Source organism: Martes martes, assembly GCF_963455335.1.
Source record: "Martes martes genome assembly, chromosome: 4".
Lineage (NCBI taxonomy): Eukaryota > Metazoa > Chordata > Mammalia > Carnivora > Mustelidae > Martes > Martes martes.
The window spans coordinates 36,773,226-36,789,731 of record NC_137891.1 but is presented as its reverse complement, the minus strand read 5'-3'; the positions used below and the strand labels follow the sequence as shown (position 1 = coordinate 36,789,731).

The window sequence follows — 16,506 nt, the reverse complement described above, 5'->3', positions numbered from 1 at the left end:
AAACATTGTATTGAAAATGAATGAAGTGGGCCTGTCATTTTAAGGAAAACAACTGGCAGTGTTTTTTCCCAGTGAGAAAATCTGAGCTTTTCATCACAATTTAAGAGTATTTCATGTTCTCATGCGGCTCTTAAATACCTGCTTGTGACAAAAAATTTCCCCTAAAGGGGATACTGAAAGACTCTTCTGATGAGCTTGGTGAAGATATTAATGGATAAGATTTTTAAATTGTATAATGAATTACATGTGTGTTTGGAAGATCTGCGTAACTTTGGATGACCACACCCAGTGTTACAAAATTGTGCATGGGTAAACAACCCATTCAAACTGGTTTCAGATTGTGACTGACTTTTAAGAAACCATTTAAGAAACTGTTGATGAGCATAATGGCTCTTGTTTGCTTTCCTCCCATTTTCCGCAAGTGCTCGGAGTGGACATGCGACCTAGGCTGGGCCAATGAATAGCACCAAGCTAGTGCTTGGTCAGGGACGGGGCGCATGACCCAAGCTAGGGAATGCCGAGTCCTTCTCTGGGATTTCTCTAACTAAAGGTGGAGAGAAGAGTCACTCTCCTTCTTTCTGGTTGGGAGGCCTGTGAGGTTATAATCCTGTACTGCCTGTGGCCACTGTGCCTACTATATGGGAAAAACAAGTAGCCAGTGGGGGGAAAGTGAAATCTGTGGGCAGAAAGAAGCAGAGACTAGGTATAGGGGGAGAGTGGGAGAGCTGGAAAGAGAGAGTATACAATCCTTTAGCTAGTAGTACATCTGCCATTTCATCAATTTGGTTATGTAAGCCAATAGTTTATTATTTTTTTTAAAGATTTTATTTATTTATTTGTCAGAGAGAGCGCGAGCACACAAGCAGGCAGAGTGGCAGGCAGAGGAGGCAGAGAGAAGCAGGCTTGCCAGTGAGCAAGGAGCCCAATTTGGGACTTGATCCCAGGACCTTGGAATCATGGTCTGAGCTGAAGGCAGATGCTTAATGGACTGAGCCACCTGGGTGTCCTAGTTTATTCTTTTTTAATAGGATTAGACCAAGTCGAGTGTCTTTTGTTACAAACAAAACATCCCTAATACAGCAAAGTAGTTATTCTTATTTCTCCAATGCTAGGGTTTGTTTTTTGTTTTTTGTTTTAAGATTTTATTTATTTGGGGCGCCTGGGTGGCTCAGTGGGTTAAGCCTCTGCCTTCGGCTCAGGTCATGATCTCAGGGTTCTGGGATCAAGTCCCTCATTGGGCTCTCTGCTCGGCGGGGAGCCTGCTTCCCCTCTCTCTCTGCCTGTCTCTCTGCCTACTTGTGATCTCTCTCTCTCTCTGTCAATAAATAAATAAAATCTTAAAAAAAAAAGATATTATTTATTTGTCTGAGAGAGAGAGAGAGCACAAGCAGCGGAAGCAGCAGGCAGAGGGAGAAGTGGGCCTCCCACTGACCAGGGAACCCAATGTGGGGCTCACCCCCAGAACTCTGGAGTCAGGACCTGAGCCAAAAGCAGACCTTAACCAACTGAGCCACGCAAGCATCCCTCCAATACCTAGGTTTTAAAAGAATGGATGAATGTTGGTTACGTTTTTATTATAAGAAAATTGCTAAAAAATCACATTTCATACATGTGAGTTTTTAAATCTTATATACATACTTGAAGTCCAACAGATTGCTCCCAGAATTAACTACCTATTTAAAATCCTTTTTAACATGCTGTATGTTAATAGTTACAGTACTTGAATTGTTATAACTTCAAGAAGACCAATTTTTCTTATCCACTCAGTTAGTATATCTTAATTCAATACTTCACATTGCATTTATCATAAAACCTGCTAATCTTAAATATGTCTCATGAAATATGCTTTTATTCTCTCAGGAAAAATATTCTAATAGCAGACTACCTAAAAAGAAAATTCCGAGGGATTACGCAGAATGGGATAAGTATGTTTTATATTTCATAATACAAAATTTGTCACTGAAAAATTCTCTACCATAAAATATTATAGTAACTTCTTAATTATTATAAGTCTGAACGTATCAAGACTGCCAAGTTACTTTTGGTAGAGTACTAAGAGTATCCGGTCTAAGTAATGAAGAACAGTTGGAAGGAAGGCAGGCAGGGACAAGCCCCAACCTCCGCCAAGTGGAAACCACCCTTAAAAGGGTTTTACACCACCCTGGAAGGAGTCCTCCAATGTTCCCCACCCCCCCATGATAGATAGATGACAAAAACCTGATTGGATGAAAGACCCGTGGAGAGTTAACCAGATTAAAACAGCCCACCAGCAAGTCCATAAAAACCCCTAGACTTAGACACTCCAGGTTACAACCCTCTGGGGTCCCCTCCCTTTTCAGGAGCTTTGTACTTTCGCTCAATAGCTCAATAAATGTTGCTTTGCTGCCCACCACTCCTCCTCTGGTCTACCCCTTCATTTTTCATTGTGGCATGACCAAGAACTGTGGACACGGAGGGAAAAGAAATCCTGTAACATAAGCACTTTTGATCTTATTTTTTCATTAAATATCTACAGCATCCTTTTGTTTATAAAAGCAACCAAAAATAATTCAGGTAATCCTATGCCCATCAAAAATAAAAAGGAACAAAAACTTTAAGTTGAGATAAATTAGTCACAATTTTAATGACAAAGTTCTGATTAATTTTGAAGTCCTCACTTGAATTATGTGGTTTCTAAGAGCGAATACAGATGACTTATAATATGAACCTGTTAAGCATTTTTAGAATATGTCTCTAAATGCACCGTGGTATGACATAAGAATATCAATAATAAATTTAATTTCCTTGCTTGTTTTGTACATTTTTGTTTTTTTTCTTTCATTTAAGGTTTGATGTGGAAAAGGAATGTTCAAAAATTGATGAAGATTACAAAGAAAAGACTATAGTAAACAACAAGTCACATTTGTCTAAAATTGAGACAAGAATAGACACAGCAGGTAATTGGGAAAAAATAAGAATAATTTCGTAGTTTTCACATTTTCAAAATTATAATAAAAACTTATCAAACTAGATAACCTCTCTTTAAGTGTTATAGATTTCCATTAAAAGTTTATGGATTTTCTCCTAGAGTTGACCACTTCTAACAAATTCAGTTTCATCCTTTAACTACTTAATTTTATATGAGTAATAGTTACACTACTTAAATTTAGTAAGACTCAAAAATATAAACCTAGTTTTTAACTATAATTTTTCATTCTATTTTTCAAATTTTTTTTTCCAAATCCCCCCCCCTTTTTTTTTTTCTGGCCTCAAAACAAAATGATATAGCATTTATTTGTTTTCACTCAAAGTCCGTAGGTGTATAGCATCTTTAAAGTGAAATACAGGGGTGCCTGGGTGGCTCAGTGGGTTGGGCCTTTGCCTTGGTTCAGGTCATGATCCCAGGGTCCTGGGGTCGAGCCCCGTGTCAGACTCTCTGCTCAGCATGGGGCCTGCTTCCCCCCTCCCTCTCTGCCTGCCTCTCTGCCTACCTGTGATCTCTGTCTGTCAAATAAATAAATAAAATCTTTAAAAAAATAATAAAGTGAAATATAACCAATAATAATTTAAAAAATCTAAACCCCCCCAAATTGTGAATTATTTAAGGAAGCATTTCCTAAACTTAGGAAACATTTATTTACTTCACAAATGACTGTTTCTGTTAAAATAAGCATTTTTGGATTTAAACTTTTAAAAAATTCTGTTCAATTTTATTTTTATTTCTAGGTCTAACTGAGAAGGAAAAGACTTTTCTTGCTACTCATGAAAAGGAAAAAGGAAATGAAGCTTTTAACTCAGGGGACTATGAAGAGGCTGTGATGTATTATACAAGGTGAGCAGATTTTTGTTGTTGTTTCTGTTGCCTTTTTTTTTTTTTTTTTAAGCAGGCTTCACACCCAATATGAGGCTTGAACTCAGGACCTGGAGATCAAGAGTTGCATGCTTTACCAACTGAGCCAGCCAGGAACCCCTTGTTGTGGTTTATACTTGCCATTTAAAAAACATGATAATGTTTATATTTAATCATTGAAATGATATAAATAAGTTAAAAAGTCTGGGTCAGAATTACTGAAGATATTATAATTATGATTTATCATAAATTCACTTGTGTTTGCCTTGTTTTTCAATACTTTTCTCAACCTCTTAAGCTCCCTGATCCCCAGTTTTGACAGAGGTCCTAACTTTCCCATTTTCCAGAGAAAATAGAAGCCATCTGAATGGAACGTGACAGAAAGTCCATATAGTATAGAGGGTAAGAACTCAGGCTCTGCAGTTAGATTGCCTGGATCTAATCCTAGTACTTAATGATGCTACCTCCCACCACAGAGCCTTTGCATATGCTGGGTCTGCTGTGTAGAAATTCTTTCCTCTTCTCATTATCTAGTTAGTTCACATTTACCTTCAGATCTCATCCCATGCTTCACTTCTTTGGGAAAGTCTTCCTTTACCTCCCAGACAAGGCTAAGTCTCTACCCTACTCCACTCCTCCCCACCTCTGACTCCCAATTTATAGGCTCTTAGAGCAGTATTGCCTCTCCTTTGTGGTACTTGTTGAAGGTACAGTTTAAGTTTGTGTATTTTGATAGTAACTGGACTGTAAACTCTGTCAGAGCAGAGTGGCCTTATCAGTGTTCTTATAACTTTGTATCCCCAGGGTCCAACAAAGTACCTGGTTCATAGTAGATGTTCAATAGATATTATATGGACTTTTTAAAAATAAAGATTTTATTTATTTATTTGAGAGAGGGAGAGCATGAGCGGGGAGAGCGGTAGAGGGAGAGGGAGAAGCAGTCTCCCTGCTGAGCAGAGAGCCCAGTGTGGGGCTCGACCCCAGGACCCTGAGATCCTGACTTGAGCTGAAGGCAGACACTTAACTGACCGAGCCACTCAGGTGTCCACTTATGTGCACTTTTGAAGCTCTTAACAGGAAACAAAAAGTAGACTAATTTCCTAAATTATTATTACAAACTTATTGTGCTTATAGAATCCCTTATGCTATGTTAGAAATAAACTCTCTATGATCTTTTTTTCACCTTTGGAAGGAAGATTTTTTCTTCAACGTTGCTTCTCTAAAGAAGTTTGTTTCCCCTATTTAAATGAACATGCAAGGTAAAAAGGCTATTAATCTGTCTCTCACTCAGTATTTGTCTTCCCTTTTCACGCAGGTGGAAGTCAGCTTGATGTTGTTCTCTCTCTTCTCGTAGATTTCCACCAGTAGAGAATCTCTTAGTCTATTACAGGGAGCATAATTTTTCCTCTTTTAAGAAATCACAGTGGTGAACAGTTAAAGCAGCATAGCAGTAAGGAAGCTCAGCTGCCACTTTCTGACGCTGGGCAGTTTCTTCACCTCTCTGGCCAGTTTCTTCACCTCTCTGGCCAGTTTCCTCGATGTGATGAGGTTGTTACAGTGCCTAACTCAGAGCTGCTGTGAGGATTCAATAAAACAACACAAAGGCAGGATAACTTGGTGGCAGTGACAGCAGGTGCTGGAGTACAATGGGTTTGAGTCCTGCCTCTCATTTACTAGCCTGTGGCCTCGGGCATGCTACTTAGCCTTTCTGTTTTTCTCATCTATAAGGTAGGAAGAGCAGTAATATCTCCTTCATGGATTGTAGTGAGTATTAAATGAGTGTGGTATTTGTGCCAGGCATGTGGGAAGTACTCAGTGTCAGGTACTTATATTAATCATCCTTGTATTGTCTGTCTTTGGTCTCTACCCAACCATGTGATTTCTTTATATTCATCTTTAATGATCTTAGTAAATTGCTACTTTTTGTGGCTTTTTTCCCTTTTCATTTTCTATTCTTTTTCCAGCTTTAGAAAATTCAGTGCACTGATATCCTTATCTTTCCTATACTTAGGAATGCATTATTTCACAGCACTCCAAATCAACTTATTAAGCAATAACAGGGGAGGTTTTAAGTCCTTCTTTTCATCAGTTATTTGACTTTCATACCCTTAATGGAACAAAATTTCTTAAAGTCCGTACTCCTCAGTAAATACTACTCTCTCCTTCAATTAACTTTTCCTGATTAAATTTTGGTCATTTCCTTAGAATTAAATCTATTTTTAGATTACAAACTAAACTCTTGTTTTTAGATTACAAAGTAAACTCACCATAACAACTTAATAAAGGACATTAGTTGTGGCTGATTGCTCCATTTTTTTGGTACTAGGAAATTGTCCCCGAGGTGTCAAAATAATGTATTTGATGTTTGATGTTAACTAAACTGTTTTTTTAGGAGATCTGTGGGTATGTAGGTTACTTCTATAGCCAGAGTCAACCTTAAACTGCTTAACTGAATGTTCAGCATCTGTCTAAATATTGATTCAGTGTGTCTACAGAACTATATTTTATTACACTTGATGATGTTGGCTGTATAGTTTGCTGGAGCTGCCATTACAAAGTGCCACAGGCTGAGGGGTTCAAACAACAGAAATTTATTTTCTCACTATGTGGAGGCTGCAAATCTGAGATCAAGGTGTCAATAGGGCTGGTGTCTCCTGAGTCCCCTCTTCTTGGCCTGTAGGTGGCCGTCTTCTCTCTCTGTCTGCAAGTGGTCTTTCCTCGGCATGTGTCTCTGTCTTAATCTCCTCTTCCTACAAGGATACCAGTCATAATGGTTGAGGGTACACCCTCATGACCTCATTTTAACTTAATCATCTCTTTAAACACAATCTCCAAATACTGTTATATTCAGAGCTCCTTGGGGTGAGGACTTCAGCATATGATTTTGGGGGACACAATTGCACCGGTAACACAGGCTATAATTGTTTTCACAACTTTAGCTGAGTTTATCTATCTACTTAGGTTTTCCACTGGTCTATTGTTGCCAATAAGTGTCTCTTTTGTAGGAGTATATCTGTGCTCCCCACCGTGGCGGCCTATAACAACCGTGCTCAAGCAGAACTCAAACTACAGAACTGGAACAGTGCTTTCCAGGATTGTGAAAAGGTCTTGGAGTTAGAACCTGGAAACTTGAAGGGTAAAAAACATTCACAGAGTGCTTTAAATTTACATCAGGATTTGTTAAGACTATTTGTAGACACTCCCTACGATTATATTAAGCCTACTTCAAATACACTCTAATTTCTGTGAATCATCACTTTCATAAAGTTACTTTTAACTTCAAGTTTAACTTGGAATTTAAATTCCTGGCTATTTGTGCTGAAGTAGTTAATAATTCCAGGAGATTAAATAAAATATATATGGTTTTAGAGAAATTTCTCAAGCTTACATTTGAACCATTGTTGGTTTTCTTTTTATCTTTCAGTTTTTTTATTGTGGTAAAATATACGTAACATAAAACTTATCATCTTTATTATTTGTCAGTACAATTCAGTGGTGTTAAATGCATTCAAAAAGTTGTGCAGTCTTCACTATCCTCCATTTCCAGAACCTTTTTTTTATCCCACATGACTGAAATGCTCTGCCTGTTAAACAGTAATTCTCTACTTTCCCCTCCCGCCAGTCTCTGACAACCACAATTCTCCTTTCTGTTTCTATGATTTTACAGTTCTAGGTATCTCATCTAAGTAGAATCATACAGTATTTATCTTTTTGTTACTGGCTTGTTGAACTATCTTTTTATCCGAAAAATATCTAAGTATAATTTAATATAAAATTTCTGACATTAATAAGCCCTTGCTTGAGGTCTAGAACCTTCTGCCGGTAGCGTTTTGGACATTTCCACCTACATGTCCATAGACATTTTATTTATTTATTTTTATTTATTTATTTGAGAGAGAGAGCAAGAGAGAGTGAACACAAGAGGGGTGAGGGGCAGAGGGAAAGGCAGATTCCCTGCTGAGCAAGGAGCCTGATGCGGGGCTCAATCCCAAGACCCTGAGATCATGACCTGAGTCGAAGGCAGCCGCTTTACTGATTGAGTCACCCAGATGCCCCTCCATAGACATTTTAAATTAAATGTGCCCAAAGCTAACTATATCTTTGTTTGGATTTCCTGTCTCAGTGGCTGCACAACCTTGCTGTGGTCTGAGCCTGACTATACAGGTCTAAGCCTGACTGTACAAGTCAGACTCCACTCTCTTTCTCTGTGATGGAGAAGGAATCACTCCACAAGGGAGTGATGTAATTTATAATAGACTCTTTCTTTAAATGTTACGGATTTGAGGAAGTATAAACACTTAATTTTTTTTCACATGGAGTGTACCCTACCCTTGTGTGCCCGTGTACATGGGTGTGCAGAAGCCATGGGCATGCTAAGGGGGGAGATCCTGGAATATCAGCCCAGTCATTGCCATGGATTGCCCTCCTTTTGCCAGCAAAATCCTCTTGGGCCTGTATTTTGTCTCTGTCACAGAGTATGGGTGGGCTCCCAGTTTTAGGAGGTCGCAAAAAAGTTTGGCGATCTGATGGACCCCCACCAACACAGTGCCAGGCACTGCGCCAGGTTCTTGACACCTATTAACTCCACTAATTTCACAATGGCTGAGTAGAGGTGCAGATACTATTGTTAGTACACTCAGTTTACAAAAGTGGGAACTCAGGCATAGAAAGATTATGCAATTCACCCACAATCACACAGCTAGCGAATGGCAGACAGGACTCAGCACTGGGCAGTGGACTCCAGAGCCACACTCAACCACAGTGCTCATCTGCCACCAGAATGACTTTATGTTTCCATTTTTCCTTGTTTGAGTGATTTCAAAAGCACCAGAATCTTCTCTATTTAAAAAACAAACTGGGGCGCCTGGGTGGCTCAGTGGGTTAAGCCTCTGCCTTTGGCTCAGGTCATGATCTCAGGGTCCTGGGATCAAGCCCCACATTGGGCTCTCTGCTCAGCGGGGAGCCTGCTTCCCCCTCTCTCACTGCCTGCCTCTCTGCCTACTTGTGATCTCTCCCTCTCTGTCAAATAAATAAATAAAGTCTTAAAAAAATAAAAAAATAAAAATAAAAAATAAAAAAATAAATAACAAACTGGATAGAGCCAAGTCCAGTTATGAGTAGGGCTAGAAAACATTAAGAAGTCTTATGTTGGCTTAAGTGAATAAATAATTTCCTTTTCAAAATTTTATGTTTAACTCAAAATATAATTGTTTTAAATGCAGTGTGGTATTTCAGTTCAGCCTGCGACAGAAAAAGGCATTAGAGGAAAAACTGGTGAAACACAACTAAAGCCTGTAGCTTAGTTAATAATAACATACCAATGTTAATTTCTTAGTTTTGGCAAATATTCCATAATTAGGTAAGAAGTTAGCATGAGGGAAAGCTGAAAGAAGGCATGTGAAAACTCTCTATTATCTTTGCAGCTTTGCCATGCATCTAAAATTATTTCAAAAATAGAAAGTTAAAAAAATGATAACTGTTACATCATGCCTACTTCTTTATGGATGTTCCCTTCTGAGTAGTAATGGTAATAGCTAAATTTGTACTTAAAGTATAGTATAACAGTTTGGGTTAAATTTATGACACAATGATTTATCCCGCAGATTTTCATGGCTCATTCTATGTTGTAAGATAGCATATTAAAATATATTGGATATAAAACATAAAAAAATATTGGATATAAATTTCTCACTTTTCAGAATTTCTAAGCCTCATTCTTTTCAAAATAATAACTTACTATACAAAGTTCTCTGATAATACAGGGATAATGATGGGACTATAAAGGCATTCCTTATTAGTATTAGTATTACTACTAAAATAATTCAATAGTAAAAAATAATTGTCGAATGATTTGAAATATACAGAAAATCTGATATAAAATACCAAAGTGCTCAATTTCTGAACTGAGCTGACTTCATCGTCGGAATTCTGTCAGTTCCCTGTGTGAAATACCTTCTTCTAATCATTTTACAGATTGCTATAAAGACTTTGCTAATGGCTCATAGTCTGAGCCATCTGCCGGTCAGCAATGTACTAAATTTGAGTAAAGGATTTTCTCAATTTTCATAAAGGGCAAAATAATATTAGTGGTGATAATTAAGAGGAAAATGTTACTGTACTAAATTTGAGTAAAGGATTTTCTCAATTTTCATAAAGGGCAAAATAATATTAGTGGTGATAATTAAGAGGAAAATGTTACTGTTTCTTGAAAAGCTTCCCAATATCACAGTCTGGCGTGGTGCCTGTGAGGGTACCGCCTCTCAGAGCTTGAAGGAGCTGGCAGGGCCTGGGGCTACTGGAGGACCAGGTTGTGGGAGGGGACTGTTGCCCGAGGCAGCCTTCTCTGTTTACCCCAGTATCATTTTCTATACACACAACAGTATGAAAATGGGTGTAATTAAGCTTTGCCCAATTGCACACTAAACTGTTCTATTTGTATTCTTCTACTTGAAAAATAGCTTCTCACCATGATACCACATGTTAAAAAATACAACTTTTTTTGATAAATTTTCAGCTCTTCTACGTCGTGCCACTACATATAAACATCAGAACAAGCTCCAGGAAGCTATAGAAGATTTGAATAAAGTACTGAATGTTGAACCTGATAATGAGTTGGCCAAAGTAAGTACAGAAAGTGATTCCTCACCTAATTCTATAGTTGGTTTTTTTTTTTCAAATTTTAAAAAGATTTTGGGGCGCCTGGGTGGCTCAGTTGTTAAGCATCTGCTTTCAGCTGTCTCTCTGTCAAATGAATAAATAAAATCTTAGAAAAAAAGATTTTATTTCTTTGAGAGAGAGAGAGTGAGCTAGCGAGAGAGACAGCACAGGAGCAGGGAAGGAAGGAGAGGGAGAAGCAGACTCCCTGCTGAGCAGGGAGCCCAATTTGGGGCTTGATCCCAGGACCCTGGGATCATGACCTAAGCTGAAGGTAGATGCTTAATCAACTGAGCCACCCAGATGCCCAGTTATTTTATTTTTTTTTAAGATTTTATTTATTTATTTGACAGACAGAGATCACAAGTAGGCAGAGGCAGGCAGAGAGGGAGGGGGAAGCAGGCTCCCTGCTGAGCAGATTGCCTGATGCGGGACTCGATTCCAGGACCCTGGGATCATGACCTGAGCTGAAGGCAGAGGCTTAAACCATTGAGCCACCCAGGCACCCACAGTTATTATTTCTGTATTTATGTTAAAATGACATCAGTCTTGTTGGATGAATGATGTTGAGAATTAGGTTACCACTTTAAAAACTAGGTCTATCCCAAAAGAAAAGAAAACAAAACAAAACAAAAACTAGGTATATCCCAGAAATACCTGAAAGTGTTAATATCTATTTGAAGTGGAAGAAATCAGGCTCTGAAAATGTCCAAATCTCTAAGCCTGCTTCTGAAGGACGTTTATTTATTTAGCTATGTAACATTGTGTATAAGGGTACTTGTGTTGATTTGACACATTAATGTATTGCAGTATGATCACACCTTAGCTTTAGCGAACACCTCTGTCACGTCACGTAATTATTATTATTTGTGTGTGTGTGGCAAGAACAATTAAGATCTCGTCTCTTAGCGACTTGGAAGTTTAGAATACAGTCTTGCTGACTACAATCTCTGTACGGTGCCTTAGCTCTCCAGGACTTGATTAACTACTAATTGCAAGTTTGTATCCTTAAGCCTGTACCTTTTTGGCTCCTAGTAATAGTCATTCTACTTCTTGTTCTTATGAGCCTGTCTTTTTAAGATGTCACAGGTAGGTGATATCATACAACAGGAATATTTGATTTGTCTCTTTCCTACAGTGTTGTAGGAAATGCTTTTCTCTGAGGCAATCTCAATGTATTATGCAGAGTGGTATAGAAGTTTCCTAGGTAGGATCAGGTGCGCGCTCCGTGGCCACAGAAGAGTGTGTGGTAAGCGTAGTGCCACTGATGACATTCACGGCCTGACTGAGCAGACCGACTGAGGTATGCAGCCCGGGGGATGTTTTGAGGCCTAACGACTAGAATTAAGTGTGAACTGTGAGATTTTACCCTACTTACAAATTAACAAGATGGCCTAGCAGAAGAGAGACTCCTGGGTCAGACACAAAGGACTCTCATTCACACTACAGCAAACTGATGAGCTTCAAGGTTGTGTCAGCTCCCCTGGCCCCCAAGTCCCATGGGGGTGGTGCAGTGTGACCCAGATAGAGCTGCTCTCATTGGGTTTGTATCACAGCTGAGGAATCCCAAATCTCAGACACCCCTGTCTTTTATAATGGGATACAAACAAACCTGCCCAAAATTCTGTTATGGAGGGAAATGTCTTTATTTTACTGCAAAGCACCTCCTCCTCTCTTCTCTGAAGAGAAATACTCTGTTTTCCAAGACTGCTCTCAGTAACACATCCTAAAAAAGATGGCCCAGAACAAATGTTATTTATGCCACTGCTCACAACATACTTAGAAATGTGAGAAACCCATGGAGAACTGTCTTCCAGCAGTGAGTTGTCACTGTTTCCACACATACCTGTCAGGTTATCTGTCTCTCTGTCCTCTCTGGCAGTTGAAGTCCTACGTATTTGTCAAGTTAGCATTTCAGTGGATTGGGTTTAGGGCCTGGCTGAAGAACATACCTTTTTCCCATAGTACTTTCATTTTATAGTGGTATATTTATTGAAAAGTTAACATGACAATATTCTAAAAAAAAAAACAAACAAGGAAAACCACCTTTAATGTCACTACACAATGCAATTTGATGTTTACATATTAATTTCTAGGACTTAACCATTGCATCTTAACCAATGCAAGGATTAACTCAAAGTGGATCATATATCTCAGTGTAAAACCTGGAATATAAGAGTTCTAGAAGGACACATAGGATAAAATCTTTATGACCTTGGATTAGACAAATCTTCCTGAGATGTGACATAATGGCATGATCGTAAAAGGAAAAATTGGTAAATTGGACTTCATCAAAATTTTAAAATTTTGTTCTTTAAAAGACACTATCAGAAGGAAAAAAAAGACAAGTCACAGACTGGGAAAAAAATTGTATATCCAAAAAAGGACTTGCATCGTGAATATACACACGGTCCCCAATTTACAATGGCTTGGCTTAACAACTTTTTGACTTTATGATGGTACAAAAGTGATAGGTATTCAGTAGAAACCGAACTTTGAATTTTCATTTTTTTTCCCAGACTAGCAATATGCTGGGCAGGGGCAGCAAGCCACAGATACCAGTCAGCCATGCACTCATAGGGGGAAGTGGATACACCCACAACCATTCTGTGCCCAAGCAACTATTGTGTTGTTGACTTTCAGTACAGTATTCAATAAGTTACATGAGATATTCATCACTTTATTATAGAACAGGCTTTGTGTCAGAGGATTTTGCCCAACCTTAGGCTAATATAAGCCATTCTGAGCACGATTAAGGGAGGCGAGGCTAAGCAAGCTATGCTGTTTGGTAGGTTAGGTGTGGTAAATGCGTTTTCAACTTACAGTGGGGTTATTAGGGCATAACCTCCATTGTAATTTGAGGAAGATCTGTAAGAACTGCAAAGAACTCTAAAAACCCAATAATAAGAACACAAACAGGCAAATTTAAAAAAAGCAAAATATTTGACTATCAGACTCTTCACCAAAAGATATGTGAATAGAAAATAAGCATATGAAAAGATGCTCAGTATCATTAGTCACTAGGAAAATGTAAATTAAAACCACAATGCCTGGGTGGCTCAGTCGGCTAAGTCTCTGCCTTTGACTCAGGTCAAGATCTCTGGGTCCTGGGATCAAGCCCCTCATGGGGCTGCTGCTCAGCTGGGAGCCAGTTTCTCCTTCTCCTCTCCTTATGCTCTCTCACTCTCTCTCTCAAATAAATAAATAAAATCTTTAAAAAAAATGGGAAGAAACTTTTGGGAATGAGGGATATGTTATGTCAAAACCTATGAAGTTATGCATTTTAAGCATGAGACTTTGTGAATTATACCTCCGTAAGCTGTTAAAAATGGGCATGGGGGGAAGGAAAATGTTTCATTCTAATTAGCATAAAACATAAAACTTTAAACACTAATCTAAAAAATATGTGTTGTATGATTTTATTTATATAAAACTATCTATGTACATATGTGTAAAAATATATTAGAATATGTCAGAATGTCAGAATGTCACTGTTATCAGAGTGGCAGGACTTCAGAGGATTTCTTTTTATCATGCTCATTATGCTTTTTTTTTTTTAAAACAATGGACATGTATGATTATAATCAGACAAAGCAATGAAGTTTTTTGAAAAAAAAATCACCATAAAAAGTGTTGTCCTATGTATCTTTATTCACTTTTTTTTTTAAAGATTTTATTTATTTATCCAACAGAGAGAGATCACAAGTAGGCAGAGAGGCAGGCAGAGAGGCAGGGGGTGGGGTGGGGGAGAAGAAGGCTCCCTGCCAAGCAGAGAGCCCGATGTGGGACTGGATCCCAGGACCCTGAGATCATGACCTGAGCTGAAGGCAGAGGCTTAACCTACTGATCCACCCAGGCACCCCATCTTTAATTATTTTTAAATATTTTCATATTGTTACCTGACAGAATGGCTATATTTTTAATTAAAGGAAAACATTTTCTTTAATATGGTGATTATATTGCAGAAGACCTTGTCGGAGGTTGAGAGAGATCTGAAAAATTCTGAACCTACATCTAGGGCTCAAAACAAAGGGAAGAGAATGGTTATCCAGGAAATAGAAAACTCAGAGGATGAATGTGGGAAGGACAGCGGAAGAGCCCAGGAAGACGGCAGTGGAGATAAGAGTAAAACATTTTTCCTCTTTTGGTTACGCAAAAATCTCCCTTTTTATATGGGCTGGCTCAAATTTTCTATTTCTACCAAAATTCTTAGTCCGCCAAAACTTTTCTAGCTGCACCATGTAAATCCACAAACAAGTTTGTTCTTTTTTCTTAGAGAGGGAGAGAGACAAGGGGAGGGGCAGAAGGAGAGGGAGAGAAAGGATCGATACCAGCAGCAGAACCGATCTTACAACCCTGAGATCATGACCTGAGCTGGAATCAAGAGTCAAACACTTAATTGACTGAGCCACCCAGGCGCCCCGAGTTTTTTCTTACTGTTTTTCTTAATACAATCTCCCCAACCCATTTTTCTGCTTAACCTGACACCTTTCCTCTAGTGTTCAATTCAATTCTTGTTTATCATGATATGTTGACATTATTGATAATTTGCGAGTTAACCTTAAATCCCTCTCCTAGATGATTGTTTTGTATATAGCTACTTGGTTGTAAACCAAATGTGTTGCCTTCACAGGGATGAATGCATTGTTGGGAAATTGCTTATGTACCTCTCAAAAAATGTTTTAAATATGCAAAAGAAATAGGTATAATTTCACTTCTGGTATAATTTTTTTAAAGAATCTAGACTAGATAAACTTCATTTTCATAATATATAGTAATGATAGTTACATCACCTTTAAGGGGGGAGATGCACCTATTCCCATAACAAGGGTGGGGGCACGACTTTACCCCTTTTCTGAGAGCACCCAAGCAACCAAAGGGAAAGTAACAGTTTCGAAAATTATTCATAGGCAAAAATTAACTTGTAAGTAATTTGACAGAATATTTTAATTTTGAGAGAGAAGTATAAAATGTTTAGCTCATTCAACTTAAAAAAGTAAAGTAAAAATTTTAATATTTTTAGTACAGAAATATAATGTAAAATATACAGCTCAAGACAAAATATCAGTACAATCAGGGTAAAGACAAAGGGACAGAAAAGAAGGGGGGAAGAGAGAAAAGGAATCAGAGTAAGAACACCACGGAGATGGGAAGGCATCTCTCTAGGGCATGATGCCTCTCTAGGGCATCAAAGGGATGAAAAAGGGAGAAGTTAAAGTAAATAGTTTTTTTAAGGATTGAAACTCATCTTTCAGACAGATTTTAAATAAATTCTGGCAACAAATATTGTTCTACGGGTTTATATTTTATCTTAAGATGTCAAGCCAAGTATCTTAAAGGAAATCATTTAATATCTTACCTGGGACAAAATACAGTATAAACTAGATCAGTTGATCCTATTTGTAAATTATTATTTAAAAATATACACAGACTAAAAGTGGACTTTTTTGGTATACAGTTCTAACAGGTATAAAATCACATGACAGGATACAGAACAATTCCATCATGCCAAAGACTCCTCCTTGCTCTTTTTTTTTTTTTAAAGATTTTATTTATTTATTTGACAGAGAGAGAGAGAGATCACAAGTAGGCAGAGAGGCAGGCAGAGAGAGAGGGGGAAGCAGGCTCCCTGCCGAGCAGAGAGCCCGATGCGGGCCTCAATCCCAGGACCCTGGGATCATGACCTGAGCTGAAAGCAGAGGCTTAACCCACTGAGCCACCCAGGCACCCTCCTCCTTGCTCTTCTTATGGCCAAATTCTTTCCCCACCTGAAACCTTAGTAACCATTGGTCTGTCAAAATTCTTCAAATTTTGGGGGGCTGGGAGGGCAACACAATTTCTCTCCCATAGGGACTGTTATGACAATTGTTAGACCACCTAGGACTTGTCCCACAAGTCCTTGGGGATTTCTTTTTTCTCTCACTCTCTCCATTATTAAGCTTGAAAAGTTTCTATTGATCTGTATTCAAATTCACCAATTTTTAAATTCTGTGATCCCAAATCTACTGTTGCTCCTATTCAGT

At 38.4% G+C, this 16,506-nt stretch overlaps 1 protein-coding gene across 1 annotated transcript in view; it reads left to right on the top strand.

Moving 5' to 3' along the window:
• The window catches only part of SPAG1 (sperm associated antigen 1), a gene marked incomplete at its 5' end in the record, with an annotated part of 62,198 nt that overhangs the window by 10,573 nt on the left and 35,119 nt on the right, over positions 1-16,506 (top strand). The window contains 6 exons of the mRNA XM_080800220.1: positions 1,861-1,925; positions 2,827-2,936; positions 3,706-3,811; positions 6,835-6,965; positions 10,344-10,450; positions 14,449-14,608. Coding sequence (XP_080656346.1) covers positions 1,861-1,925; positions 2,827-2,936; positions 3,706-3,811; positions 6,835-6,965; positions 10,344-10,450; positions 14,449-14,608 — 679 coding nt within the window. The remainder of the gene's footprint in view (positions 1-1,860; positions 1,926-2,826; positions 2,937-3,705; positions 3,812-6,834; positions 6,966-10,343; positions 10,451-14,448; positions 14,609-16,506) is intronic.